This window comes from Cotesia typhae, unplaced genomic scaffold, assembly GCF_013202065.1.
Source record: "Cotesia typhae breed Kobodo isofemale line unplaced genomic scaffold, CoteBio_Ctyphae scaffold_91, whole genome shotgun sequence".
In the NCBI taxonomy this organism is placed as follows: domain Eukaryota; kingdom Metazoa; phylum Arthropoda; class Insecta; order Hymenoptera; family Braconidae; genus Cotesia; species Cotesia typhae.
In genome coordinates, this window is record NW_027423781.1 from 286,521 (window position 1) to 313,914 (window position 27,394).

General features: G+C 32.5%; 6 protein-coding genes across 10 annotated transcripts; 5 read left to right on the forward strand and 1 right to left on the reverse strand.

The window, feature by feature from the left end:
• Window positions 1-29: 29 nt before the first annotated feature.
• Rpe (ribulose-phosphate 3-epimerase) lies at window positions 30-1,837 on the forward strand. 2 transcript variants are annotated; one of them, XM_074258904.1, is made up of 5 exons: window positions 30-165; window positions 704-969; window positions 1,096-1,203; window positions 1,277-1,498; window positions 1,678-1,837. In XM_074258904.1, exons 2-5 carry the CDS (start codon window positions 733-735, stop codon window positions 1,783-1,785), a joined length of 675 nt encoding a protein of 224 aa, XP_074115005.1. In that variant the 5' UTR covers window positions 30-165; window positions 704-732; the 3' UTR covers window positions 1,786-1,837. The 2 variants fall into 2 exon arrangements, with proteins under 2 accessions (XP_074115005.1, XP_074115004.1); XM_074258903.1 differs by having other exon boundaries at window positions 104-237.
• Window positions 1,838-1,842: 5 nt separating this feature from the next.
• On the reverse strand, window positions 1,843-3,147 carry LOC141537745 (putative methyltransferase C9orf114 homolog). The gene has a single exon (XM_074258901.1). It carries the CDS (start codon window positions 3,082-3,084, stop codon window positions 1,972-1,974), a length of 1,113 nt encoding a protein of 370 aa, XP_074115002.1. The 5' UTR covers window positions 3,085-3,147; the 3' UTR covers window positions 1,843-1,971.
• On the forward strand, window positions 2,069-8,986 carry LOC141537746 (uncharacterized). Its single transcript, XM_074258902.1, has 9 exons — window positions 2,069-2,208; window positions 3,168-3,263; window positions 7,478-7,677; window positions 7,762-7,984; window positions 8,066-8,169; window positions 8,244-8,343; window positions 8,478-8,591; window positions 8,653-8,808; window positions 8,871-8,986. The coding sequence occupies exons 2-9, from the start codon at window positions 3,198-3,200 to the stop codon at window positions 8,919-8,921; spliced, it is 1,014 nt and encodes a 337-aa protein (XP_074115003.1). The 5' UTR covers window positions 2,069-2,208; window positions 3,168-3,197; the 3' UTR covers window positions 8,922-8,986.
• A 931-nt stretch (window positions 8,987-9,917) lies between these two features.
• Window positions 9,918-12,776, forward strand: LOC141537652 (uncharacterized). Its single transcript, XM_074258774.1, has 6 exons — window positions 9,918-9,924; window positions 10,164-10,386; window positions 10,445-10,548; window positions 10,606-10,705; window positions 12,507-12,662; window positions 12,726-12,776. Exons 2-6 carry the CDS (start codon window positions 10,183-10,185, stop codon window positions 12,774-12,776), a joined length of 615 nt encoding a protein of 204 aa, XP_074114875.1. The 5' UTR covers window positions 9,918-9,924; window positions 10,164-10,182.
• Window positions 12,777-13,405: 629 nt separating this feature from the next.
• Window positions 13,406-23,236, forward strand: Nrx-iv (neurexin-4). Of its 4 annotated transcripts, none has more exons than XM_074258284.1 (10): window positions 13,406-13,572; window positions 16,444-16,550; window positions 17,773-17,969; window positions 18,810-18,951; window positions 19,018-19,388; window positions 19,453-19,803; window positions 19,888-20,362; window positions 20,499-21,134; window positions 21,244-21,851; window positions 21,921-23,236. In XM_074258284.1, exons 1-10 carry the CDS (start codon window positions 13,457-13,459, stop codon window positions 22,791-22,793), a joined length of 3,876 nt encoding a protein of 1,291 aa, XP_074114385.1. In that variant the 5' UTR covers window positions 13,406-13,456; the 3' UTR covers window positions 22,794-23,236. The 4 variants fall into 4 exon arrangements, with proteins under 4 accessions (XP_074114385.1, XP_074114384.1, XP_074114383.1 ...); XM_074258283.1 differs by lacking the exon at window positions 17,773-17,969 and adding an exon at window positions 18,142-18,338; XM_074258282.1 differs by lacking the exons at window positions 13,406-13,572; window positions 17,773-17,969 and adding exons at window positions 15,575-15,780; window positions 18,142-18,338 and having other exon boundaries at window positions 16,455-16,550.
• LOC141537357 (uncharacterized) lies at window positions 13,786-15,053 on the forward strand. Its single transcript, XM_074258286.1, has 6 exons — window positions 13,786-14,031; window positions 14,124-14,340; window positions 14,411-14,520; window positions 14,600-14,698; window positions 14,767-14,877; window positions 14,954-15,053. Exons 1-4 carry the CDS (start codon window positions 13,982-13,984, stop codon window positions 14,664-14,666), a joined length of 444 nt encoding a protein of 147 aa, XP_074114387.1. The 5' UTR covers window positions 13,786-13,981; the 3' UTR covers window positions 14,667-14,698; window positions 14,767-14,877; window positions 14,954-15,053.
• Window positions 23,237-27,394: the final 4,158 nt, after the last annotated feature.

Below are 27,394 nucleotides of genomic sequence, written 5' to 3' on the forward strand. Positions count from 1 at the left end.
CGCAGCGACAGCAGCGACTACGTAAGACGGTGAAACTTTTTTTTTTTTAGAAAACTACACTAGTGCCGCCGCCGCCAAAATTAAGAAGCTTACAAAAACAAAATACATAATATATAACAATGATCGTTTATTGTTATTATTTAGTTTAAAAGTTATTTAAGCCAGGTAATTTATGATAATTTATTAATTTAACTTTTTTTTGAGTTTGTTAATTTTTTGCACTTTGATTTTCCAAAGGTGAGTTTGATTATAAAATTTTTTTTCCATATGTTTGGAAGTAGTTTTTTTTTTTTTTTTTTTTTTTTTTTTTTTTTTTAAGGTTAAACTTAATATTTTTTAAAATAAATAATTAATTAAATTATTTTTTTTTAATTGTAGTTAATATTTACAAAATTAACATGTTTTTTTTTAAACTTTCAAAAAAAAATTTGAAAATCAATTGAACATATATTTAATAATTTAAAAAATTTTACAGCAAAGAAATTAGAAAAAAATTGAACTAGAAATTTACAAAAATAAAAAAAATTTTTTTAATTTTAAAATGTCTTATTTTTTTTATAAAATTTGATTTTTTTATTAAAATACTGAAAAAAAAATTTTTTTTTTTTAATTTGTCAAATTTTAATAATTTTTTTTTTTTATTGAATTAATTTTTCTTAAAATTACGATAAAAAATTAATAACATAAATTAAAAATGTTTCAGAAATAATTTTTTTCAAAAAAAAAAAAAAAATGAGTAAAAAATTGTCAGCTAAAATCGGACCATCAATATTGAACGCAGATCTATCAATTCTGTACGAAGAGTCAGCAAAATTAGTATCAAATGGAGCGGACTACTTGCACTTGGACGTAATGGACGGTAATTTTGTTCCCAATATGACATTCGGCCACCCTGTTGTGAAATGCTTGCGCAGGAAAATCAAGGACGCGGTCTTCGAGACCCACATGATGGTGACGAAACCTGATCAGGTGAATATAATTTTACACACATATGAATTATCAATTAATAAAAATAACATGATATATAATCATAAATTATTATCAGTAATTAAATACGCGTTTTGTTTAAATTTTTTCATTGGATTTTATTTACAGTGGATTGAACCAATGGCTGATGCGGGAGTTGACCGGTACATTTTTCATGTTGAGTCTGCAGAAGATGTCAAGGCTGTTTGTAGGAAAATAAAAGAGACTGGCATGAAGGTAATTATTATTATTAATAATTATAATAATAATTAATATTTATTTATTGAAATTGAATTAATTTAAATTTTAGGTAGGAGTGGCTCTGAATCCCGGGACTCCGGTGGATGTTGTGACAGAGTATGTTGACCTCGCGGACATGGTGCTGGTGATGACAGTTGAACCTGGGTTTGGAGGGCAGAAGTTCATGGAGAGCCAGATGACCAAGGTCAAGTGGCTCAGGGAAAATTATCCTGATCTGGATATTGAAGTTGATGGTGGTGTTGGTCCTAGTAGTATTGATATTTGTGCTAAGGTAATTTTTTCTTAAGATAAAAATTTTATTCCCAGGACATATAGTTAAAAAATGAACTTGTATCTTGTGAACTATTACACTGCAATTTTACGAAAGTTATTTAATCAACCAAAATTTTATTTATCTATTTTTCACCATGGCATGTTGCTAGTAATAATAATAACAATAATAATTTCTAGGCTGGAGCAAATATGATAGTCTCAGGAACAGCTGTGATAAATTCCTCCGACCAAAAAAAGACAATGTCAACTTTGAAAGAAGCAGTTACAAAATACTTGACCAACTAACTTGTTAAAACTACAAACATTCTTCAAGAATAAAATCTATATTTTTCTGTTACCTAATCTATATTTTAAATTCCAGAATCTTCCACCTGCTATCCTGTCATGCCTGCCACAACTCACAAATAAAAAAAGGCCACAAAAAAAAAAAAAAAAAAAAAAAAAAAAAAACATTTATTATCCACTCAAAATTTACAATTCTTTCCAGGGTACCATTTTCTTCCTCATCTCCGCAAGACTGATTAAAATAGCCTCTTCAGTCCTTATCGTCCTAGATCCTTGTTTAGGACAAGTATTAACATACTCTCCAAAGAACAGCCTGGGATCATCAAGGTCGAGCTTAGGATCAGCTTCAAGCGCAGCTTCAAGTCCAGCAAGTCCTCCGAAGACGATCAAGCCTCTTTTATAAATCAGAGCTCCATCATCCAGGTGATCAATACTCTTTCCTTTATCAGAAGTACCTACAATAACATCATATCCTTCCTTGTAGGGGCACTTTTCAATAATTTCCGACAAGCTTCTCGCTATTCTAACCGAGTATCCCCAGTATATTCCATTTTCCTTGGGAGTCCTGGGACTGACGACCTGGCCCTTGATCTTCTTGCCTTCAACCGTCTCGGGGATCCTGACAGTGACCCGGAGATTAGGACTAATCGTCTTATCAATCTCCACGTCCCTCAGGAGCCCGCAGTTGGCCTGGGAGCCTCTTCCAGGCTTCAGCGGCTTATCAACAACGACCCCCTCTCTGAACTGGCAGTAGTCATTCTGCCTAAGATGGTGAGGAGCATCCAATGGGTTCAGCAGCCCCGCGAACTGAAGATCCTTGTGAATAGGGAAGAAGTACTTCCTCAGATACTGGGGACACTCCAAGTACTGGAGGATCCTGGCCAGCTGCAGGCAAGCTCTCCTGTAAGCCATATCCGTACTAGATCCTTCAGCCTGCCAGGTCGTTTCCACCTTGACCCGTTTGGAGTGCCTCTCCAACTCGGTGATTTCCCCCTGGTCGTCGAAGACCACCACTTCGTCTACCTGGTACACGCAAGCTGCTCTGGCAATCTGCCCCGCTAGGTACGTCCGCAATTCCTGGGACTGCGCGTTGTCTAATATTGACCCGGGAACCGCGATAGTTAATGTTGGAATCACTTTCTTAGGCACCTCGGGCTTAAACTTAGGCTCTGGTGCTTCCTCGGGCTTGGAAGCAGCTATTTTCTTCATCAAACGCTCCTCGCGCCATTTTCGACGGTTTTCTTTGAAGATCTTGTTGTGCTCTTTAAAATTTTTACCCACTGGCACTACCGTTGACATTTTTATTTACTAATAACACGTGTTTTTATTGCAAGGTCACTTGTTTAACTGATTCAATGTTTTTTTTTTTTTTTGTGTTTTAGAGGTTAGTTGGTGTTTAAGCGCCAACTGGCATGGAAGATTGCTTTTATATCTGCGACAGAGGAGAAGATAGTTGGAAAAATTCGAGCCAGGTGGCGGTAAGTTGGAATTTCTTATTCAAATTTAAATTATAAATATATTTTTTTTAATTAATTAATTTTTTATATTAATAATTCTTATTCACGTAGCCTAATAATGGATAAAAAAAATTAAATACAATAGCTTTCGATTAAAACAATAAAAAAGTAGCTTTCCGAAGGTATGATTCGCGAAAAACGGGCCACGATTCCTTATTGGTTTAAATTAAGGCTCGCTATTTAAATTTCTAGTTTTAATTTAAAATTAAAAAGAAAAACGTGTTCAAAGTTTTTAGTAAATTTTTTTTCACTATAAAATTATCACAGTGTATTTAATTAATTGTTAAAATTATAGATGAGCAATATAAAAATAAATAGATGAGAATATAAAAAAAAAAAAAATCCACTCACCAAATCACCTTCTTTTCTAAAAAATATTCCTCTATTTCTTCTGATAGCTCATAAAGTATTAACGTAAGAAATATACTGTCTTTTGTCGCAATATTCTTCAAATTTTTTACCGGGCAATTTTCTAAGTCAAACGTTCTTGCATTTGTCATCGCTTCATTTATTACTCACACGCTATCGGCTATTGACTTTCTATATTCTCCGAACAACAGTCGTATTTTATTTACAAAATAATATAAACCACAAAGAAATATTATTTTTAGTGTCTTTGTTTTGACAAAGTAAGAAATATCGGGTTTAGAGATGACAAATGTTGAAAGCGATATTCCGTCGTGCAAAGAATTATTCAATGTGGAATTGTTCGTTATGAAATGCGTCGGATTAAATTCTTTGGAAAGAGCCTTTGAAGTGGATAAAAATTATAAAATACGCGCACTTAAATATTGGGAAATTTTTCTTTGCATCGCTGGTATATTTTTTTTATCATCGTTAATTTACAGTTTGATAGCATCTTTGCCTTATTATTTTGGTAAAGATTTTTCTATGACATGTTTCATTATTTCTGTCGCTTTTTCTATGAGCATGACTTTGATGAGGGTAATTTTCATTATTTATTTTTTATTTTTGTACTGTCTGAACTAATTTTCTTTTTATTTTTTTTTTTTTTTTTTTTATTTATTTCAAATAGCTCCTAAAGAAATTGTTGTAACTAATTTTTTTGACTTTTTTAAGCACACAATGCATTACAAATTACAATTTTAAATTGTTTCTCTCAAAAAATTTTATAATAAATTTTTTTTTAAATAAATTTTTTATTTGGAATAATTCTATATCTATAATGCAACTAGTCCAGACCACATTTCAATTGGAGTTATCAAAAATTAATTTTTAAACTTAAAAATCCTGCAGGTGAGTATATTAAATTATATATTTTTGATGCATGCATTAAATTTCATTTAAAGTAAAAAAAAAAAAAAAGATATTATTTATTAATTTTATTATTATCAAAGAATTAAATATATTTATATAATAAAAAATTTTTTTCAGCTTTTAAGAATATGGACTTGTCGTAAAAAAGTTTACCAAACTTTTGAATTAATTAATAAAATTTGGGAACAAAGTACAAGAAAAAGAGTCGATTTAAAGGCTCAAATAATGAAAGTTGTAGATACTAACAAGAGTCTCAGACATATGTATTTAATAGTTGCATTTATATTGAATGTTTGCTACTCGATGCGGCCATACATGTAATTATGATATTAACTTAAACCGTTTTCAATTTTAGTCAATGATTTTATTATTATATTTATTTAAACAGTGTGTTACTTACCACATATTTTACATTGGGGGAAAATGAGACTATGCCCTTGACCGAGCAGGCTTTCACCCGGGTGGTTTACCCCGTAAGAACAGACACGGTCGGCAGATACGTACTCCTGATGTTGATGGAACTCCATATATCATATTTTGGTAGCGTGTATATTATTATTGGAGATATGTTGTTTGTATTTTTGGGAACAGTACTAACTATTCATTTTATGATAATTTAATTACATAATATAATTTTTTAAAAGCTCCAAAATTTTAATTTTTAAAAATATAAATAGATAATTAAAAAAATTAATTTTAAGAATTTTATTCTTTCAGGTGCTTGCTGATGATTACGTCTCCATAGTTGATATTTATCAAAAAAATAATAATAACTTATCATCTATTGATGAAATAATAAAACATCACTGTTCATTATTACAGTGAGTATATAAATTCTTTAAAATTTAATGATAAAATAAGTAATAATTATTTTTTTTACTTCCATTTTCGATAGTGTATGTTAGCAAGTCACGTATCTGTACAGTCCGATAGTCATGGCGATGATAATTTTAAATGGTATAGATCTATGTTGTACTATTTTTGCCTTCCAACAAGTAATTTTATATTTTATTAATTATTTATTATTTAAAAAAAAAAAAAAAAAAAATTGGATTTTTAAAATTTTCAGGATTTTGCCGCGGGTAGAGCGGAAACTTCACTCGCTCAAAATTTACCCCACGCTTTATTATTAATTTCTCAAATGATAATCTACTGCAATTGCATGCATATTACAACTGAACAGGTATTAAGTATTTAATTATAATAAAATATTAAGTAATTTTATTTAATTACTCATTTACCAGATTGAATCATTGACAGAAGCGACGTACAATTCACGTTGGGTTGACGGAGATAAAAAAGTTGCTAAAGCTGTTGTTATTCTAATGATGAATGCTCAAAAAGGGTACAATTTTACAGCCTATGGATTTTTTTTATTCTAAATCGCCAGCAATTGACTCAGGTAAGTACTTTTTTATATTACTTATTGTATTTATATTTTTTATACTGATTATTTTTTTTTTTTTTTTTTTTTTTTTTTTTTTTTTTTTAGTTGTTTATTACGACAATGAGTTACTTTACGTTACTTAGAAATTTTATGTAACTAATTATAATTAATATAGTAAAGGTAATGTATAAGAATGATAAATAGTATTTTTGGAAAAGTGGACATTTGAGCAGAAAGTGAGCTACTGTTTTCTGCGGTAGGGAAGTAATGTATTGTTTAACTATAAAAATTATAAAATTGTATTTTGTTGAAATGAATATATATTTTTTTGAAATGTTAATATTTTTATTTAATTATGAATTTTATAAAAAAATTAACAAAGGTTAAATATAAATAACTTATTTTAAAAAATTTATTAATTATAAAAACTCTAAAAATGATCACAGTAGTGTCTTTAATTAATTTTTAAAATTATAGATCAGCAATATAAAAAAAAATTCCACTCACCAAATCACTTTGTTTCCTTCGAACTAGCCAGAGAAGTTTATCAAAAAGCAAGAATTAATTTCCACGTCACTTGAACTCTGTGTGATTTGTCACCTAACGGCAGCTCGGTTTCAGAGTCGCTGATTCGCTGGCTCGCGTGGGAGTGGGAGGAAGTATCGACTAAATTATCGTCTTCTTTCACGCAACGTCTTTTCTTAAAAATTTTCTTTATTTCTTCGGAAAACTCATAAAGTATTAACGTAAGAAATATAATGTCTACTGTCACAAAATTCTTCGAACTTCTTACCGGGCAATTTCCAAATCAACCCTTTATGCATTTGTCACCGCTTCATTTATTATTCACACGCTATCGGTTATTGACTTTCTATACTCTTAGAATAGCAGTCATATTTTACTTATAAAATAATACGAACCCTCAAAGAAATATTATTTATAGCGTGTTCGATTTGACAAAGCGGGAAATGTCGGATGTAGAGATGACAAATGTCGAAAGCGATATTCCGTCGTGCAAAGAAATATTCAGTATGGAATTGTTCGTTATGAAATGCGTCGGGTTAGGTTATCTAGAAAGAGCATTTGAAGTCGATAAAGATAATTTTAAAATACGCCCACTTAAATATTGGGAAATTTTTCTTTTTATCACTAGTGTATGTCTTTTATCAACGCTTATTTACAGTTTGGTAACTTCTTTGCCTATTTATTTAGGCAAAGATTTTTCTATGACATGTTTTATTGTTTCTGTCGCTTTTTCTATGAGCATGACTACGATGAAAGTAATTTTTACTATTAATTATTTATTTTAATATTATCTGAGCTAATTTATACTAATAATAACTTATTATATTTTTTCATAATTATTTTTAGAAATTATTTACAGCAGTTTACAATTTTTTTTTTAAATAAAAAATAGACTCCTTTCTAATAATTTATTATGGAAAAATATAATATGAGATACTGATCACTATACTATCAAAGAATTATTAATAAAAAAATTTTTTTTCAGCTTTTAAGATTATGGACCTCTCGGGTAAAGTTTTACCAAATTTTGAAAATAGTTAACAAAATTTGGGAACAAAATACCCGGAAAAGAGTCGATTTAAAGGCTAAAATAATAAAAGTTATCGACGACAACAAAATTGTAAGATATTTGTATGTAATAATTGCGTTGATTTTGAATGTTTGCTACTCATTGCGCCCATTTATGTAATTATCTTTAAACCGTTTTTAATTATTCTATCAAATGATTTTTATTATTTATTTTTGAACCTAAATTATTTATTTAAACAGTATGTTACTTACCACGTACTTAACGATGCCGGAAAACGAGACTATGCCTCTCACCGAGCAGGCATACACCGGGGTGCATTACCCCATAAGATCAGACACCGTCGGCAGATATGTATTCTTGATGGTGATGGAATTCCAAATCTCATATTTTGGAACTGCGTATTTTATTCTAGCAGAATTGTTGTTTGTATTCTTAACAACATCACTCACTATTCATTTTATGGTAATTAATTAATTTAATTTATAAAAATTTTAATTAAAGCTCTGAGTAAAATTGTAATTGAAATTTTTATTCTTTCATCAGGTGCTTGCTGATGAGTATCTTTCAATATTTGATATTTATCAAAAAAATAATAATAATTTATCATCTATCAATGAAATAATAAAACGTCATTGTTCATTATTATTGTAAGTATGTAAATTCTTTAAAATTTAATTATAAAATAAATAATGATTATTTTTTTTAATTGTATTTTTGATAGCGTATGTCAGCAAATAATATATCTGTACAGTCCGATGGTTATGGCGACGGTAATTTTCAATGGTATAGATCTATGTTGTTCTATTTTTGCCTTCCAACAAGTAATTTTATATTTTATTATTAATTATTAAAAAAAAAAAAAAAAAAAAAAAAAAAAACAAACATTGATTAATTTTTTTTTTTAATTTTTGGAAACTAAAAAAAAAAATAAAAATTGGATTTTTAAAATTTTCAGGATTTTGCCGCGGGTAGAGCGGAAACTTCACTCGCTAAAAATTTACCCCATGCTTCAATTTTAATTTTTCAAATAATAATTTACTGCAATTGCGCGCACATTACAACTGAACAGGTATTAAGTATTTAATTATAATAAAATATTAATTAATTTTATTTAATTACTCATTTACCAGATTGGATCATTGACGGAAGCGACGTACAATTCGCAAGGGGTTGAAGGAGATAAAAAAGTTGTTAAAGCTGTTATTATTGTAATGATTAATTCCCAAAGAGAGTATAATTTTACAGCTTACGGTCTTTTTATTCTAAATCGCCAGCAATTGACCCAAGTAAGTACTTTTTTATATTACTTATTGTATTTATATTTTTTATACCAATTTTTTTTTTTCAGATATTTAACACGACAATGAGTTATTTTGCTTTACTTAGAAATTTTATGTAACAAATTACAATTAATAAAACTTTTTTAAGTAGCCAAAAATTGTTGCAAGTTTGACGTAAAAAAAATGAAGAATTTATTTTCAAGTTACTCATTCACCGGTTGACTTTCTTCTGACGGACAATTACGCTCGAAGAAAACCATATCGATTACTAAATTATGGTCTTCTGTCACGTAATATATTTCATACGAAATATTCCTCGTTTTCCTTACAAGACTCATAAAATATTAACAAAACAAAATAGAGTGTCCATTGTCATAAAATTTCTCAAACTTTGTCATCCGGTAATTTTCTTTGTCAACCCTTTAGTATTTCCGATCGCTTTATTTATTATTCATACGCTATCGGCTATTGACTTCATATATTTCTGTACTCTTACATATCCATATATTACTCATAAAATCAGAAATATTACCTCTCGAGTTTTCTATCCAAGAACCAAAGTAATGATTGATCCAAACTTCGCGATTCCGTCGTGCAAAAAACTATTTACCATCGAATTGTTCGTCTTCAAACTAGTCGGTTTAAAATCATTCGAACAAGCTTTTAACATAAACAATTCCAATACCAAAAAACAAGATCTCAAATATTGGGAAATTATTTTTATAATTGCTACATTCTGGCCATTAACTTTTCTGTCAATTTCTTTAGTCAAAACAATACCCATTTATTTTGGTGTTAATTTTTCCATGACTTGTTACCTTTTTTCTGTGCTTTTTTCTCTGACTATTATTCAAATAAAGGTAAGTAAAAGTTATTTACATACTTACATAATTATATAATTATTAATTTGTGTTTTTATTAGTTAATCCGACTATGGAGCTGCCGGTTGAAGTTTTATATACTCTTCGAAACCTTGAACAATATTTGGGAAGAAAGTATTACCAATCGAATTGATTTAAAGAACCAAATAGTTGAAATAATTCACAAGTCTAAACCAATTCAACAGTTTTATGTATTTATTGGTCTGGCGTTGTCTTTTTGCTACACATTACGTCCTTATATGTAAGTTTTAATTATACTTTGGCTAAGAGTTAACATCTCTGGACAAAATATCCACAATAATTTTTTTTTATTTAAGTTATTTAACTCGAAAATGCTCAAATTTATCCATCCGTCTTATGGCTTTAAGTAAATAAAATAATTAATAAATAAAAAAAAAAAATAAAACTTTTACGATACTTTGTTTCAAATTAGGTTAGAATTTTTTTTTATAACTAATAAAACAATTTTTATTCTAAAAGCGTTGTTATAAAAACTTACATGTCATTATCAGAGAATGAAACAATGACTTACACTGAATTAGCCTACTCTGGAGTTAATTACCCAATTAAACCGGACACTTTAACCAATTACTTGGTTCTTTTGGCAATTGAACATCAAATTGTATTCTTCGCCGGAATATACTTTATTCTTTGTGATTTATTGTTCATAACCTTGACAACAATCATCACCGTTAATTTTATGGTAAGTACTTGATTAATATTGCTTAATATTTTTATTAACCGAAACAATTATTATTTAGGTGTTAGCTGATGAGTACCTCAACTTATTCGAGATCTACTTAGCTACAAACAAGAATCTAGAAATAATTAACAAAATAATCAGACGGCATTGTTTACTACTATCGTGAGTACCAGTAGAATTTTAATAAGTTTTAACATTGGCGTTATATTATATTGATAGGTTATGTCGAACAATAACTAATTTGTTCAGTCCGATTGTTTTGTTTACTGTTATCTTCAATGGAATTGATATATGCTGTACTATTTTTGCATTTAAACAGGTCAGTTATTTTTTTTTTATTCAAACTACTTGTTTATTTATTATTATTATTATTATTATTATTATTATTTGTTATTAATTGCTCAGGAGGGTTTTCCCCGGAGTCCGACTCTCCGAGGGCCCAGCCTGAGCGCCATCCATTACTGCTGCACCACTCCGTACAACAAGGCGGTTAGTGAGTGCAGCAGGCCAAATTCATTTGCCTTTTGCATCCGCACTGCTAGAGACACAGCTGCTGAACTGCAAGCCGGTATCTTCTCAAGTGAAGACACAAAAGACTGTTTCATCCCTCCAAGGACGCCGACAACCAAAACGACGAGCTTGACACGGTAACCTGGGTAAAGTTTGCCAATTTCAAACAGGAGATCCTGATATATCTGGTGTTTGTGCTCTTCTTTGGCCGAGATATTGTATTCGGCTGGGGCCGAAAACTCAATGACATAAATGTCACGAGTAGCCTTGTCGAAGAGCACAATATCAGGTTTGTTGTGGTCAATCCGCCGGGTTGTTGCGAATGGTATGTTCCAATAAATTTTGGAACTGTCATTCTCAACAACCTGCGGAATATCTCCTGGCAGATAAGGCAGCACTGGTGTCTCATCGATACCGTAGCTATATCTGAGATGATAATAGAGTACTCGCAGGGCAGCATTGTGACGCTGTATGTAGGCACCTCTTACCAGCACAGGACATGCCGACAAAAGGTGCATCAGCGTCTCTGGATGTTGTTTACACGTCCGACAGGACGTGTCCGGAAGCTGCGCATGGAGCACCTTGCTACGGTATTCGAGAGTGTTGATAACACCATCTTGGCAGGCAAATATAAACCCTTCGGTCTCGGACATCAGGCCAGCTGACTTCAAGAAGGAGAATGTCAGCTGGGTGGACAAGCCATGGTCACGGACGTGTTTGAAATACACGCTGTGCATGGACTTGTCCATGTGTTCACCGAGGACTTTTTTCTCCTCGGCTATCCTGACGACGCTATTGAACTCCTTTTTCGGGAGTTCAATGAGAGCATTTATTTCTTCGAGACCTAAGGTATTTGCCGCGTAGATTGATGCTGCCTTATACAAGAACGATCCCTTCCGCGCATTTTCATGACTATGAACAAATTGCATCAGGAAGTCGTCCTCGTCTGCTGTGAAATTGGCAACCTCGTATGTTAAACCCAGAACCAAACGATCGTGAAGCCGCTCTAAGCTCTGCAATCCTCTCCCTCCGATGTTCCGGGAGAGGTACATCCTGGCGGCTGATGAGTTAGGGTGCGTGCTCTGATTCATATTGATAACTTTACGGGTTTTGATGTCGAGATCTTTCAACTCATTTCGAGGCCATTTCAGGACCCCAAAAGAGTAAAGTAGGACCGGGACAGCGAGCATGTTAGTAGCTGAGACTTTGTTCTTGCCGGAAAGTTCTGATGACCAGATCTTCCGGAGTCTCCTAATATACTCGCTGCGAAGAGTTGTTCGTACTTCAGAGACGGCATGCATTCGCCGCTCTTCAATCCCTAGATATCTGTACAACTCTCCGGCGTCTAATTCTCTTAAGACGCTCCCATCCACTAATTCGACATCTTATTATTATTATTATTATTATTATTATTATTATTATTATTAATACAGGATTATGCGGCTGGTGAAGCAAAAATTTCTCTTATAAGAAATTTTCCACATGCCATACTCTTAATTTTTCAAATATTAGTTTACTGCAATAGCGCTCACATGGTCACCGAACAGGTAATATAACCTTAAAATATTTAATATTCCCAAAATAATAAATAAAAGTAATTATTTTAAAAGAGCAAAGCTTTGAGCGAAGCAATTTACAATTCATCTTGGATGAATGGAGATAAAAAAGTAATTAAAGCTGTAATTACTATAATGATCAATTCTCAAGATGAGTACAATTTTACAGCGTACGGTATTTTTATTCTCAACCGCCAGCAATTGACTCAAGTCAGTATTTTTAAAATTTTAATTTTTTTAAATTAAAATATTAGTAATTAATTATTTCTTTAGATATTTAATACCACTACAAGTTATTTTATGTTACTGAGAAATTTCGCGTGACAAAAAAATTACCGATTAAAGTTATCAACAATTATTGTTAGTGTTTCAAATTAAAATAAATATATATAAAATACGTATGTATTCTAGCAATACGTTATATTTATCAAAATATTACCGAATATTTACAAGTTATCTGAACACCGGGAAATTTTACACTGAACGGCAGTTCCGTTCCAGAGCCGCTGATTCGTATAGCATTGGAGTGGGGGGCGAAGTATCGAATAAATTATAGTCTTATTCTCCCACAACATCTTTGATAAAAAGTATTCCTCGTTTTGTTCGCGAAAACTCATAAAATATTAAAAAGCCAGAAAATGGAGGGGATAACAAGGCATAAATTATTTATTCTTAAAATTAAAAAATTCATATACTATATCTTGAAAATTAATTTAAAATAGATTTTCTTGTTGAAGAATAATTTAAAATTCACCTACTTTGTCTCGTTAAAATATTTTAAATTTCACATTTGTCTCTTTAAAATAATATTTTAGAGATATATTACCATCGATCGCATAAATTATGCACAAATTTAACTTTCAACTGAGGGTTAAATTCTATTTTAAAATAAATTTCTAATTCTCGTTGTCATCATTTGAGGGAAAAATATTCTTTATTGTTGCAACTTTAAATAAATTTCTGCGCAAGACAAAGTAACAAAAGAGTTATTATTGTACATTGAAATGTATGACAATGACGATGACTTGGAAGATACCTGCGAGAGTTTATGGAATATAGAGCTTGTAGTTCTTCAATTGATAGGATTAAAGTCATTGCGCAGTGCCTTTAGCAATCGCGAATACCGAAATTTATCCCTTAGAGAGAGTATCGTTAGAGGTTATGGCGTCTTCGTTTTTGCGTTGTACGTATTTTCAAGCGTTTGGACAATGTACTTGATCGATTTCAGCGACATTAGTTTTGCCGCTGAGGTTATGACTGTCATTTTATCGGCTACGATGATCATGATAAAGGTAAGAAATGTATATTTATTATCTAAAAGTTTCAATAAAATTTAATTAATTTTAACCATATCAAAACAAAAATTCAGTTATTTTTTAAAGGGAGTCCAATTGTCATTTCACCGACGCCAATTGTTCAATTTGTTCCGTGATTTTCATATACTGTGGAAGTATGCCAAGACACGCAAACATCTGAGGGGTCAAATAGACGAGCTGATAAGAAGTTCCAAGCCTGCGAGATATTGTTATATGGCAGCTACCATTTCGGTGGGACTGAGCTACGGATTGCGGCCATATTAGTTAATATTTATATCGCTTGTAAAAGTTACATGTTTCATATAAAAATTCTTTTTCTAAAAATATGTTTTTTTTTTTTTTTTTTTTTTTTCAGTTTGTTAATCCAATATTTGGCTCATAGAAGCAATAATACTCTAGATTACTCAGCGACGGTTTATCCCTTGTTGTACCCATTTCCGTACGACACATCGATGACTTACAATTTTTGTCTAATTTACGAGCAATGCGTTAATTATTATGCTGTTTTGTACTGGATATCATCTGATACTATTTTTATTCAACTTACGACTCATATTTGCATTAATTTACTGGTAATTTATATTTAAAAAAAAAAAAATAACAAACTTTACAACTTTTTTTTACAAAAATATAAATGTTCAGGTACTAGCTGATGATTTTAAACTAGAAGCTTACGACGAAAAAAATATAAAAAAGCCTATTGATACTGACCAAGTAATTAATTTAATTAAACGACACCGTCATATTTTAAAGTGAGTAAAAAACTATAAAAAACCATTTTTTTTTTTTTTTTTTTTTTTTTTTTTTTTTATTAACAAAGTTTATTTTCAGATTGTGTCAAAAAGTAGAGACCCTTTTTAATCCAATTATTTTTTTACGGTTTTGTTTAACGGGATAGATCTCTGCTGCTGTATATTCACGCTAGACAAAGTATATAAATTTATAAATTTTTAAAAAGTATGATTTAATTATTTAAAACTATTAATTTTATTTATTAGGAAGCTTCAGAAGGACATTGGCCAAAATTTGCTCGGAGTATTGCTCATGCAATGACACTGTTGATACAGATAATAATCTACTGCAATTTTGCTCATCGCGCTACTGTGCTAGTAATAATTTGTTTTTTTTTTTTTTTTTTTTTTTAATAATTTAACTTTAAGGTCTATTAATAATTTTATTTATAAGACAGAGAGCATTTCAACTTCGATTTATAATTCTTCGTGGATGAAGTATGATAAAAAAGTACAAAAATTATTGATGATAACAAAAATGCGAGCAAATAAAGAGTACAAATTTATGGCTTACGACCTTTTAATTCTTGATCGTGAACAAATGACAAGAGTTTGTATTTAATAAATGCGGATTTTAATTTTTTACTCTAAAATAATAATCAAATAAATATAATTTAATATTTATAGATTTTTAAAACAACTGGAAGTTACATCGCTCTTCTAAGAAGTTTTTCTTAGTAATTATTAGTAATAAACCACATAAATAATTTTTTTTGTCAGTTAAGTATGAATTGTAATTAATTATAAATAATATATTTACTTAAATAATTAAAAAATTTAAACTTTCCGCCAAAATTTAAGCTTCCCGCTAAAATTTAAAACTTACCGCCATCTGTCAGGAAGCGCCGGAAACATTTTCCTCTCAGAACACGCCTTGAATTCTTATGAGTCACTTCCATCTTCCACTTGTAATAATTTGTATATTGTGTTTGTGTTCATAAACCGTAGACCACTCATCTCAATATTATTATTATTATTATTATTATTATTATTATTATTATTATTATTCTATTCTTGTGATTCTTATATATATTTAAAAGGCGTCCCCGCCCCGTGACCAGTACTTGTGTATGTAACGTAGTGTACAGTGTACATTACAAATTTAACCAGAATAATATTTTTCTAAATCACAATAGAAAAAGTAACTTTATTGTCAAAAATATGTCATCATGATTTTATTCTGCGAAATTTTATTAACGGCCTTAGCCGTCGCCACTGCCTGTAAGTTATTAATTATTTTTATTTTATAAAATTATTTTTTTTATTTAGAGTAAATATCAATGAGGTGTCATAGTGTCGCTAGTAATTAAATATTTTAAATGTGTACACATTTTTTAGTTGTGACTCGCCGAGTATGACCAAGCCCATCATGGCGTTGTCATTAATATTTACTATTTAATTAATTTTATTTTTGTGATAATATTATTACTACTATTAATTTTTTTTTTTTTTTTTATTTTAGTAATAGGATTTGTAAACGGTGATGGATTATTGATTTTTAAAACCCGCTATTGTTATTTTTTTTTTTTTTCTTTCTTAACAGTCTCACTATGGATCAAACAAATTTTTATTATAGCGACGCCCTTAATTTTTATTTATTTTAGGTTTTTAAATTAATTTAAAAATTTTTATTTTAAAGTTTGAAAAAACAATTTTTTTAAAAATTAAATAAAAAAAAAAAAAAAATTTTTTTTTTTCAAAAATTAAATAAAAAAAAAAAAATTTTTTTTATTTTTTTTTTTCAAAATAATTTTTTTTTGAATAATTTAGGACTTGAAAAAAATTAATTTTTAACCTTAAATTTGAATAATTGAAAAAATTAAATTAAATTAAACCAAGAAAAATTCCTTAGTTCAATAAAAGATTCCCATAAAAATTAATAACTTATTTTCCAGATGAATATGAATGTAACTCTCCATTATTTGATCGTGCCCAAATCCATGCGACATCGTATATGAAAGACCGTGAACCTCACCAAGCCAGACTTTACGGTAACTAACCTAAAAAGGCACAATTTAATCGTATCTAGAATTTTCTTAGAATTGAACCAAAAATCTGCATCCAAATCTAAATCTGTTTTTATAATTTCATTTGTGACAAACCCACTGATTAAAAACTGTGCCAAAACTAACATCCAGTAAGTCACAATATTTTCTCCAGGTAAACTTAACTAACGTAAAACACAATGTCAACAAGTATCAGATGGTCCTTTAACTGGGGGACCTGGAGCCCGTCTCCGCAGCAATTCCGGCAAACAATATCCTTGATCCAGCCAGAAGAGAAGCTTCGGCTGGGCAGGTTTGTCTTCCGCAAAGACGTCCGCGCTTCCTTGGCCGGTCGGTTGCTGATGAGAAAGTACGTAAGCGAAAGCCTGCAAGTACCTTATCACCTGGTGAAGCTTCTCCGGGATGAGAACAACAGGCCTTGCTTGGAAAATGACAGACTGCTGTTCAACGTTTCGCATCAGGGTTCCTATACGGTGCTAGCCGGGGAGAAGGTCAATGTTGGTGCCAAGAATCTCATGCTAGGAGTCGACATCATGATGCTGGAGTACACTGGAGGGAAGAAAATTCAAGAGTTCTTCAGGATAATGGACAGGAACTTCTCGGCTCGCGAGTGGAATGAAATTCGTCGCGGGAAGACTGAAAAGGAACAGGTTGATATGTTCTGCAGGCACTGGGCTTTGAAGGAAAGCTATGTTAAGGCAATTGGAACTGGTCTGGTTGAGAACTTGCAGGAACTTGATTTTGCTACTAAATCTAAGTTGGGAGAAAAGGATGTTGTTTGTGATACAGTTCTTTACAATAATGGAACAGAAACTTTGTGGAGGTTTGAAGAGACTGTTCTTGATGGTCATTGTGTTGCTGTTGCTATTTCAAATGAACTTATGGAACTTAAAGGAACAGATGGAACAAGGAACAACCCAATGTTCCAGGAACTTACATACGAAGATTTAATTTTAGGAGCGCAGGCGCTAGACAAAGAAGATAAGAAATATTGTGACGAATATTATTTAAAAAGTGAAAGACCTTAAAAAAAAAAATGTAATCAGTGGGTTTAATAATAATAAATTTTTCTAAATTTTTATTTTGTTAATTATTGATTACTAGTTTGTAAATAATTATAATTTTGGCAGCTTTGTGTTTTATTTTTGAGCAGATAGTATGTATTTGTATTTTTAAGAATAGTTGCATGAATATTGGTTGTAATTAGGCGACAAATCATGGACGGCTAAGGATTCAGACGCTAAGCAGTACTTCACATTCGACTTGGGCCATCCGATGAACGTCTCCAGTATTTTAACACAAGGAAGAGACAATCATGGAGAATTTGTCCTGGAGTACTCTATCAGCTACGGGTTCAATGATCTTGATTACCAGATCTACAAAGATCACCAGGGAAATATCAAGGTAGGATTGTTGGTATCTGCTCAAAAAAAAACGGCTTTTGTTTTATTTGCATGGATTTTTTTACAATTGCACTTACTAATTATTTATTTGAGCTAACCACCTGCTTGAGTTGTTGATTGTTAACTAACAGTGGTTGTGAATGTGGGAACAAAACTAATACGGGTATTCTTAGGCAAAAGCGCGTGGACGCCCAGTGATAATTCGTATAATCAGCACCTCACTCTGGATTTGGGGGACAGAGTTGAGATAAGGAGTATCCAGACACGGGGAAGAGCCAACACTAGGGAGTTTGTCACTGAGTTTATTGTCGAGTATTCTGATGATGGTCAAGCTTGGACTACTTATGAGAGTCAAAATGGCGTTGAAGAGGTAAAATTTTAGGACATGTAGAGAAATTGTTCATTTACTTGTCAGAAATTATTTATTTCAAGGATATTGTTTTTTTTTTTTTTTTTTTAAATTGATTATTTTAGTATTTTTTAATTATTAAACATTTTATAATTAATTTCTATCTTGAATAACATAAAAAATAAAATTTTAATTCTTAAATTTTCTTTAAGATGGCGTTGCGCGCCGGAAAAGGTACTACGTCACAGACCCGCGAAAATTCCAATGCAAAAAAATTAAAAAACACGCATCCTCTCTGTTGACCATTAAAAAAACAATTTAATATATTTAAAACAATTATATTTTTTTTTACAGGAATTAATTATATTATTATTTTTTTTTTTTTTACTAATTAATTAACATCGCACTCGCACTAATTGCATGAAAAAATACAAATAACATAAATAAATAATAATTAACAATAAAATATTATTTTTAATTTTTCTTATCAAGATGTTCAAAGGTAACGTAAACGCAGAGTCTATCAAATTAAATAGATTTGAAGTCCCAATAATAGCCCAGTGGATTAGGATCAACCCTACCAGGTGGCAAGACAGGATTTCAATGCGATTAGAATTATTCGGCTGTGACTACGGTACTTATAAATCCAATTTCTATTAACTTATTCCAGAATTCTAGTAACTACTAAATTTATTTTTAGTTTCCGACGTGGTGCATTTCGAAGGATCGTCGCTGATTCGACAGGACTTGCAGCGTGAGAAAATAGAAACAAACCGACATGCAGTTCGATTCAGGTTCAAGACTAACCACGCTGATGGAGTTATCGCTTACTCCCGCGGTACCCAGGGTGACTACATCGCCGTAGAGATGAGAGACAACAAAATGCACATGAACATTGATCTGGGTTCGGGAATCCCTACTAGTTTGTCTGTTGGCAGCCTTCTGGATGACAATATGTGGCATGACGTCCAGATCTTCAGAAATAGAAGGGACATTTCTTTCTCCGTTGACCGGGTTGTTGTCAAGGGACGTGTTAAGGGTGATTTTCATCGGTTAGATCTCAACCGAGCGGTAAGTTTCTTTAAAATTAATCAACTACTTAATTATTTAACAATAATTTAAATTCTTTTTGCAGTTTTACATTGGAGGAGTTCCCAATAAACAAGAAGGCCTGACAGTAACTCAAAATTTCACCGGCTGCATCGAGAACTTTATGTTGAATAAAACTAACGTAATCCGTGACTTGAAAGATGTTGAAGCAGCAGAGGGGGCGCTGACTCTTAATTCTCGGTTCTTTAAGAACCGAGTGATCTATGGGTGCCCGGAACCTCAGATTGTTCCAGTAACTTTTGTCAAACCTGATAGCTTTGCAACCCTTTCTGGGTATGATCGTTCTAATACTTTGAATGTTTCTTTGGCTTTTCGAAGCTACGAGGAAAAAGGATTGATAATGTATCATAAGTTTGCGTCAGATGGATTTGTTAAGGTAAGTAATTTATTTTATTAAAATAATTAATGATAATCATGATGACATTAATTGATGATGTTTAATTAATTAATTTTTTTGAAGCTGTTCTTAGAAAGTGGGCGGATAAAGGTCCAAATCCAGACCCCAGGTAACCCTGAGACAGTGTTAGACGACTACGACGACAATTTCAACGACGGAAAGTGGCACCAGGTGATCTTAACCATCTCTAAAAATAGCATCATTTTGAACGTCGACGGCCGTCCAATGAATACCAAGAGACTATTGAACATGCTGACCGGGTCGAAGTACCTGATCGGTGGAGGCCTTCTAGGACAAGGTCGCGGAGACCGTGGTTTCGTAGGATGCATGCGACAGATCAGTATTGATGGGATCATCAAGCTACCAACCAACTGGAAGCCTGAGCAGTATGAAGGAACCATCATCATGGATGCCTGTCAAATGTTGGATAGGTGTAACCCTAATCCGTGTAAACATGACGGAATTTGCACCCAGACCTCTGATCAGTTCCACTGCAACTGCGAGCATACTGGTTACTCTGGAGCTGTCTGTCATATTCGTGAGTTTAATTTTATTCTGAATGATTTTTATATATATATATATATATATATATATATATATATATATATATATATATATATATATATATATATATATATATAGAATAGAGGAATTTATTTTGATCTGTGTTCCAGCGGAGTATCCACTGTCCTGCGAAGCTTATAAGAACTCAAATGCGGGAAACCAGCGCGTGGAGATAAAAATTGATGTTGACGGGAGCGGACCCTTGGACCCCTTCCCGGTGACCTGTATGTTCTATCCGGATAAAAGTATAGTAACCATCGTGAGACACAGCAACGAGTTACCAACGCCGGTGGAAGGATACGAGGAAGCTGGTAGCTTCCAGCAAGAGATCTCCTACGACGCGGATTTTGATCAGATCACTGCCCTGATGAACCGCTCGACCTCTTGTCGCCAGCACATTAATTACGCCTGCAAACACTCTCGGCTGTTCAACACCCCCGTGGATCCAAACGCCCCGTTCCGCCCTAACTCATGGTGGGTCAGTCGGAACAACCAGAACATGGATTACTGGGGTGGCGCTTTACCTGGTTCTAGAAAGTGCGAGTGTGGAATTCTCGGTAATTGTGTTGATCCAACAAAGTGGTGTAACTGTGATGCTGGGTTTGACAGCTGGAACGAAGACGGTGGCGATATCACTGAAAAGGAACATTTACCAGTTCGGCAATTGAGGTTCGGAGATACTGGAACTGCCTTGGATGAGAAAGAGGGACGGTATACCCTTGGTCCTCTTGAATGTCAAGGCGATAGTAAGTATTTTTATGTTTTTTTTTTTTTTTTTTTTTTTTTATTATTTATTTATAACCATCAACATGTTATTATTTATAATACTAATTCAAAAATAATTTATTTTTTGAGATCTCTTCGAAAACGTGGTAACTTTCCGGAAAGCAGACGCGACAATTGACCTCCCGACTTTCGACATGGGCCACGAGGGTGACATCTACTTTGAGTTTAAAACAACTACCGCTAACGCAGTGATCATTCACAGCACTGGACCCACCGACTCGATAAGAATATCGATAAACTCAGGCAAGCAAATCCAGTTCCAATACAAAGCTGGTGACGGATATCGCACTGTCAGTGTCCAGACTTCTAACACCCTTAACGACGACAATTGGCACTCAGTGTCTGTCGAAAGAAACCGCAAGGAAGCGAAGATTACCCTCGACGGAGCTCTGAAGAACGAGATTCCAGAGCCCGCGGGTCCCGTTCGTGCCTTGCATTTAACCTCGCAGTTCGTAATTGGCGCCACTACCAACTACCGAGACGGTTACGTCGGATGTATTCGGGCTTTGTTGCTCAACGGAAAGCTCCAGGATCTAAAGTCCTACGCAGATCGTGGGACTTACGGGATTGGCCAAGGTTGCGTCGGGAAATGTGCTAGCAATCCTTGTCTCAATAACGGAACCTGCATCGAGGCATACGACAAATACGAGTGCAATTGCCGGTTCACTGCTTTTAAGGTAAGATTTATTTACAAAGTTTCCGAAAAAAATTACACATTTTAAAATAAAATTGTCTTTTATTTAAAGGGTCCAATCTGCGCAGATGAAATTGGTGTCAACTTATCTCCAAGCTCTATGATTCGTTACGATTTTTCCGGAAGTTGGCGATCAACCTTATCAGAGAACATCAGAGTAGGATTCGTCACCACAGAGCCCCACGGCTTTATCCTGGGACTGTTCTCCAACAAGACAAAAGAATACATGACAATATCCGTTTCTAACAGTGGAAAGCTGAGGATAGTCTTCGACTTTGGGTTCGAGCGTCAAGAGTTTTTCTACGGGGACAGAACTTTCCACCGGGGCCAGTACCACGACGTGAGAGTCCAAAGGAAGAACTCAGGAGCGACAATGGTGGTAACTGTTGATGGAAATGAGCCAATAGAGCAGCACTACAACATCAAGGCGTCAGCTGACGCTCAGTTCAACAACATCGAGTACATGTACATCGGCCGGAACGAGTCGATGACCGAAGGATTCAAAGGCTGCGTCTCCAGGGTCCAGTTCGACGACATCTATCCCTTGAAGCTGTTCTTCCAGCAGAACAGGCCCAGCTACATCAGGTCCATTCACAGTGACGTTCCTGAGAACACTTGCGCCGTGGAACCCACCACTCATCCTCCTGATGTCGTGGAGACTCGCCCGCCACCTATCGTCGACGAGGAGAAGGTTCGTGCGGCCTACAATGAGACTGACACCGCCATCTTGGGGGGAATTCTCACACTAATACTCTTGGCGCTGATTATTATGGCCATTTTGATTGGAAGGTATATGTCCAGGCACAAGGGCGAGTACTTGACTCAAGAAGACAAGGGCGCTGAGCTCGCTCTTGATCCTGACAGCGCTGTTGTTCATTCTGCTACTGGTCACCAGGTTCAGAAGAAGAAAGAGTGGTTTATTTAGATTTTATTTTTGTTGCGATGGATGGAATTACTTTTTTACTTTTTTAATCCCTCGTGGTGAGCGTGGTGAGCGTGGTGACCGTGGTGACCGTGGTGAGCGTGGTGGCGCTGCTGTGTTATTTAAATGGGACAACAGCAACAAATCGTCGTATTTTTGGCGCTAAAATTTTCCAAATAGTTTAGAGAAGAAATTAAATTTTTTTTTTTTCAAAATTTTACTAAGAAAAAAACATAAAATTAAAAAAAAAAAAAAAAAAACGGCGCTTATTACGAGACCTACCAAGGGTTAAAAAAATCATAAGTTATTTTTTCGTATAAATTTTTTTTTAAGTTTCCGTTTTTGTTAACAGTATTAGTTGTAATTTAACCGTCCAGCGATCAGCATTTTGTTTGATTTTTTTATTTTTATTTTATATTTATGTGTTTTATTTACTGACTAAATTTTATTTTATTTTATTTTATTTTTTTTTTTAATGGTCATTTATTTTTATCAGAATCTTGATATTTTATTGATATCCTACTCTACTATCTATTAATAAATAGTAATTAGGTGATAAATTAGATTTTTAATAATTGTATACTTTTTTTAATACCGATAAATAAAAATTGTATATAAGCCATTTTTATATTATATACGAAATAAATAAAATTTAATTTTAGTGTTTTATTTATTTAAACTCAAAAAATTAGTAATTGTCATTGAAAAAAAATAAACTCCCAAGATTATTAAAATAAAAATTAAAAATAATCTTGAGGGTTCACTGATCTAATTACTCGATTCGAACGTATTTAAGCCACAAAATTTTAAAAATAATTAGAATGAGTTATAATTTCTTAATTTCTAAAAAAGGTAATAAATATTCTAATTCGACTTTTGTTACTACATAACCCCTGATAGCCACCTTACCTGTAACTTACTGTCAAACTACGTCCGCAATTTGAAGCTAACTTGACGGAAAGAGTTGGTAAAGCAAGCGATTAACTATTAGTTACCTATAACTTACTCTGCAAACAGACGTCAAGACTTGCTGTACAAGTATTTTTGTCAAATTGTAATAAAGTTGAACGGAAATTTAACTACAAGTTTGATTGTTAACTTGTATTCAAGTTTCGGCCGTAGATTTCCGTCAATTTGCTTACAACTGTTGTCATGTAAAAAATTACCGCTAACTCAATGTCAAGTTAATTGTAACTGCTAGAAGCCAACTACTTACTGAGAAAGCGCTGGCTATCAGGGACTCTGTAAGTTTCGGGAACTTACGGGAACTCTTGCGGAAGAACTTGTCGCAAGTTTACTTACCGGCCGTACATCGAGCGTATAAAGTATATATACCTATAATAGCACGACTGGAAAACTCTCTACAACTCGCAAAGCTATCACTGATAGGCTCAAAATCTTCTTTATCATCAATTTTACCGGATGAGCAACGATCGCAAGATTTGACCTTGAAGCAACAACTTAAATACGGAGTTCGAGTGTTCGACGTGAAAGTATCAATAGATGATTCACTGGCTGAATTTATCATCACCTCGAGTTCTCTGAAGATCAACCATGGACTTCGATGAGCTTCTGGAAGAGTTCGATGGATTTCTGGATGACAATCCCGGAGAATTAGTGATCCTGTTCTTGAGAAGCTTCGATGCAGACAACAATTTGTCTGTGGCTATTTTGTTTGCGGATTTTCTCACCCAGGAGTTGATTGATAAGGTCAATGATGCTAACTTTCCGAATCCTAATTGGCGAATTGGTTGGAATTGATTTCGAGGATGTTATAGTCATTTGTTGCAACACTTGAACTTTATAATTTCGTGAAAAGACGCAATTAGATTAAAAAAAAAAGCAATTAAAGTTTATTATAAAGGAAACAATAAAAGTGTATTTTTACTTAATTTTAGAGAATAAAGATCCCGTGGATCTCAACAAAGAAATCTTTAATTAAAAATGTTTTTACCAGTAACATTGATATTCTCCATCATCCTACCAAGCAATTCGATAGAAGCTTGTAGCTGCAGCAAACACGAATGGGAGCCATTTTCACCACGGAAGTCAGTTATGGGTTACTTATCAAACTTCAGGGAGCTCAACTCGCTGTCATTCATCGTAACACATTCGTCCTTTTCATACTTAATTAAGAACCCGCTGCTCCAGACCCAAGATTTTGACGTCGGGTTGCAAATCAAGTATGGAGTCCGGGGACTGGACATCGGGGTCTGCTCAAGCTCAGGCTCTTTTGAAATCTACGTGGATGACACTGCGTTGAACATCACTTTCGACAGTGTCGTGAAGATAATTAATGAATTTCTGGACGAAAATCCCTCGGAGCTGATGATTCTTCTGATCCGTCAAGCCCACGACTCTGTCCGGCACTCCAAGAACAACTGCGGGATTCTCAATCGGCACTTGGCTAAACAAAATGGCGGTCGGCTGGTCACCAAATGGCAGCTGAATGACACCGTGGGGCTTCACAGAGGAAAAATTCTTGTGGCTAGCTTAGACCTGGCGTTTCATGAGTGTGCTTTTCCGATTCGTAAGAATTGTTTAGTGAATGATGATCAAGATCTTGATCAAGAACATGTGGCTAAAATTGGAGCGATGGCTAAATGGGACAGCTTGTTCAAATTCAGCAGGATCATCGCTCGCGGGACTTCCGAGTGCTATGTCAATGATGTCAGCTTTGCTCCGCAAGGTAACTTGGACCGAAGAACCCTGGCCAGGGATGCTGGGTACCGATACGGCGACAATACCTGTGCCCGACCTATCAATCAAGACGCTATCGAGCTCTTCAGAAAGCCCGCAAGTTTTCTCATCATGATTCATGATTTCATAGTTCGGGAGCTTATTGATAAGGTCATCGATGAAAATTATGGAGATTCTTCTTGGCGGTCAGGTTTGTGATTTTATTGTTAGATATAATTAATCAATAAAAAATTTTTTTGAGTTTTGAGGTAGTTTTATTATTTCATAAATATCCTTTTTATGTATTCTACTATTGATTAACCAGTGAATTGACAATAACAATTTTCAAAATTAGTTAGTTCTTAAAGTCACCGCTAGGTGGCGAAATGGTTAATTTTTTTTCTCACTCGCAGAAATGAATTTCGATAGTATATAAGTCGATTTATAAAAATTTGGAAGGAGTCTTGGAAAATAAGAGGTATAATCAAATTAATGTTATGTTAAAATTTTTATTGCATTTTCGGTTAAACAGAAAAATTGGATAACAATAAAATAAAAAAAAAATTTTTTTTTGTATAATTGATTACTGTGATTTTAGAATTTTATCATTTTTACGATTATTTTTTTTTTTTTTTTTGGTTCATATAAATGTTTACAAGATAAAATGATATAATCGATAAGCAGAAATAGCGTACTTGCTTACTTCAAAGTCTCGTTAATGGAAAACAATATTTACAAAGAGTTTCTTCTTACATACGTCAAAACTTTCCATACTTATATATCTATGTATAGTTTTTATTATTATTATTATTATTATTATTATTATTATTATTATTATTATATAGTTAAAAAAAAAAAAATTGAGTACAAGAAATACTGTGTAGGAAACCTTTAAAAATACTTTTTTCAATTAAACGTTATTTAAACCAATAGTGTAATTTTTTTTTCAAAATATTTATAGTTAAAGAGAATCTAAGTATTACAATTTCTACAAGTATTGCATTCAATTTAACATTCACACTACCCACGCGATTCTTTGAGTTTATTATGGTAATATAATATTATTATTATTTGGTAAATAAAATAATAAATTTACCTGCAGTCAATGCATGGATAATTGAAATAATAATTATTATAAATATCAACATATTTTTGAACCTATTAAATATTCACAAATTATTTAACATACATGTATAGTTACATTATATTGCTAGCTATTAGTATTAATATTAATATCAATATTTAGTTAATTTAATAAATTAACTATGTATATAGTTTATCGATAATTAGTCATCATTAATCACATATTTACTATACAATTTAATAACGATTTTATGTGTCCCTCGTATTTAATATATTACTTATTTAAAACTATAGTTAGGTTTTCTGACAAAATTCGTATCTGATCATACGAAAAACTAATTCCCAGAAAAATATCAGCCATCCTGAGTTTCGGGTGTAAAATATGGGTTGCATGTGGTTGTCTATACATTAAATTTTATGGTAAATACAATATTTATGTGATCATATGTGGTAAGACCACAAATAAAGTGAGGTAGGGTGTAAATCATTTAATATTATATAGGTCAATGCATGATCAGATACGGATAATTTTTTAATAGGTTTTTATTGTGTGTAAAGAATCATATAATTTATATATGATATCATATATAAACTATTTTAATAATAATTACCTAATTCATTATCACATATGATCACATAAGATAAAATATTTAGCCCTATATGATCGTATAAGGTAAAATATCTGATCATATATGGCCATATAATTATATATATATATATATATATATATATATATATATATATATATATATATATATATATATATATATATATATATATATATATATATATATATATATATATATATATATATATATATATATGATTATCTGACCATATAT

What these genes read in the sequence shown, in the direction of transcription:
- Nrx-iv (XM_074258284.1), top strand. Translation starts at nt 13,457, where the DNA reads ATGTATGACAATGACGATGACTTGGAAGATACCTGCGAGAGTTTATGG. An exon ending in ATTATTCGGCTGTGACTACG is followed by an intron (nt 18,952 to 19,017) that starts GTACTTATAAAT and finishes ATTTATTTTTAG; the next exon opens with TTTCCGACGTGGTGCATTTC. An exon ending in TCTTGAATGTCAAGGCGATA is followed by an intron (nt 21,135 to 21,243) that starts GTAAGTATTTTT and finishes TTATTTTTTGAG; the next exon opens with ATCTCTTCGAAAACGTGGTA.
- LOC141537357 (XM_074258286.1), top strand. Translation starts at nt 13,982, where the DNA reads ATGGCAGCTACCATTTCGGTGGGACTGAGCTACGGATTGCGGCCATAT. An exon ending in ATATTTGCATTAATTTACTG is followed by an intron (nt 14,341 to 14,410) that starts GTAATTTATATT and finishes ATAAATGTTCAG; the next exon opens with GTACTAGCTGATGATTTTAA. An exon ending in CGACACCGTCATATTTTAAA is followed by an intron (nt 14,521 to 14,599) that starts GTGAGTAAAAAA and finishes GTTTATTTTCAG; the next exon opens with ATTGTGTCAAAAAGTAGAGA.
- Rpe (XM_074258904.1), top strand. Translation starts at nt 733, where the DNA reads ATGAGTAAAAAATTGTCAGCTAAAATCGGACCATCAATATTGAACGCA. An exon ending in TGGTGACGAAACCTGATCAG is followed by an intron (nt 970 to 1,095) that starts GTGAATATAATT and finishes TTTTATTTACAG; the next exon opens with TGGATTGAACCAATGGCTGA. An exon ending in GTATTGATATTTGTGCTAAG is followed by an intron (nt 1,499 to 1,677) that starts GTAATTTTTTCT and finishes AATAATTTCTAG; the next exon opens with GCTGGAGCAAATATGATAGT.
- LOC141537746 (XM_074258902.1), top strand. Translation starts at nt 3,198, where the DNA reads ATGGAAGATTGCTTTTATATCTGCGACAGAGGAGAAGATAGTTGGAAA. An exon ending in TACTCATTGCGCCCATTTAT is followed by an intron (nt 7,678 to 7,761) that starts GTAATTATCTTT and finishes TTATTTAAACAG; the next exon opens with TATGTTACTTACCACGTACT. An exon ending in CACTCACTATTCATTTTATG is followed by an intron (nt 7,985 to 8,065) that starts GTAATTAATTAA and finishes TTCTTTCATCAG; the next exon opens with GTGCTTGCTGATGAGTATCT.
- LOC141537652 (XM_074258774.1), top strand. Translation starts at nt 10,183, where the DNA reads ATGTCATTATCAGAGAATGAAACAATGACTTACACTGAATTAGCCTAC. An exon ending in CGGCATTGTTTACTACTATC is followed by an intron (nt 10,549 to 10,605) that starts GTGAGTACCAGT and finishes TTATATTGATAG; the next exon opens with GTTATGTCGAACAATAACTA. An exon ending in CTATTTTTGCATTTAAACAG is followed by an intron (nt 10,706 to 12,506) that starts GTCAGTTATTTT and finishes TTATTTTAAAAG; the next exon opens with AGCAAAGCTTTGAGCGAAGC.
- LOC141537745 (XM_074258901.1), bottom strand. Translation starts at nt 3,084, where the DNA reads ATGTCAACGGTAGTGCCAGTGGGTAAAAATTTTAAAGAGCACAACAAG.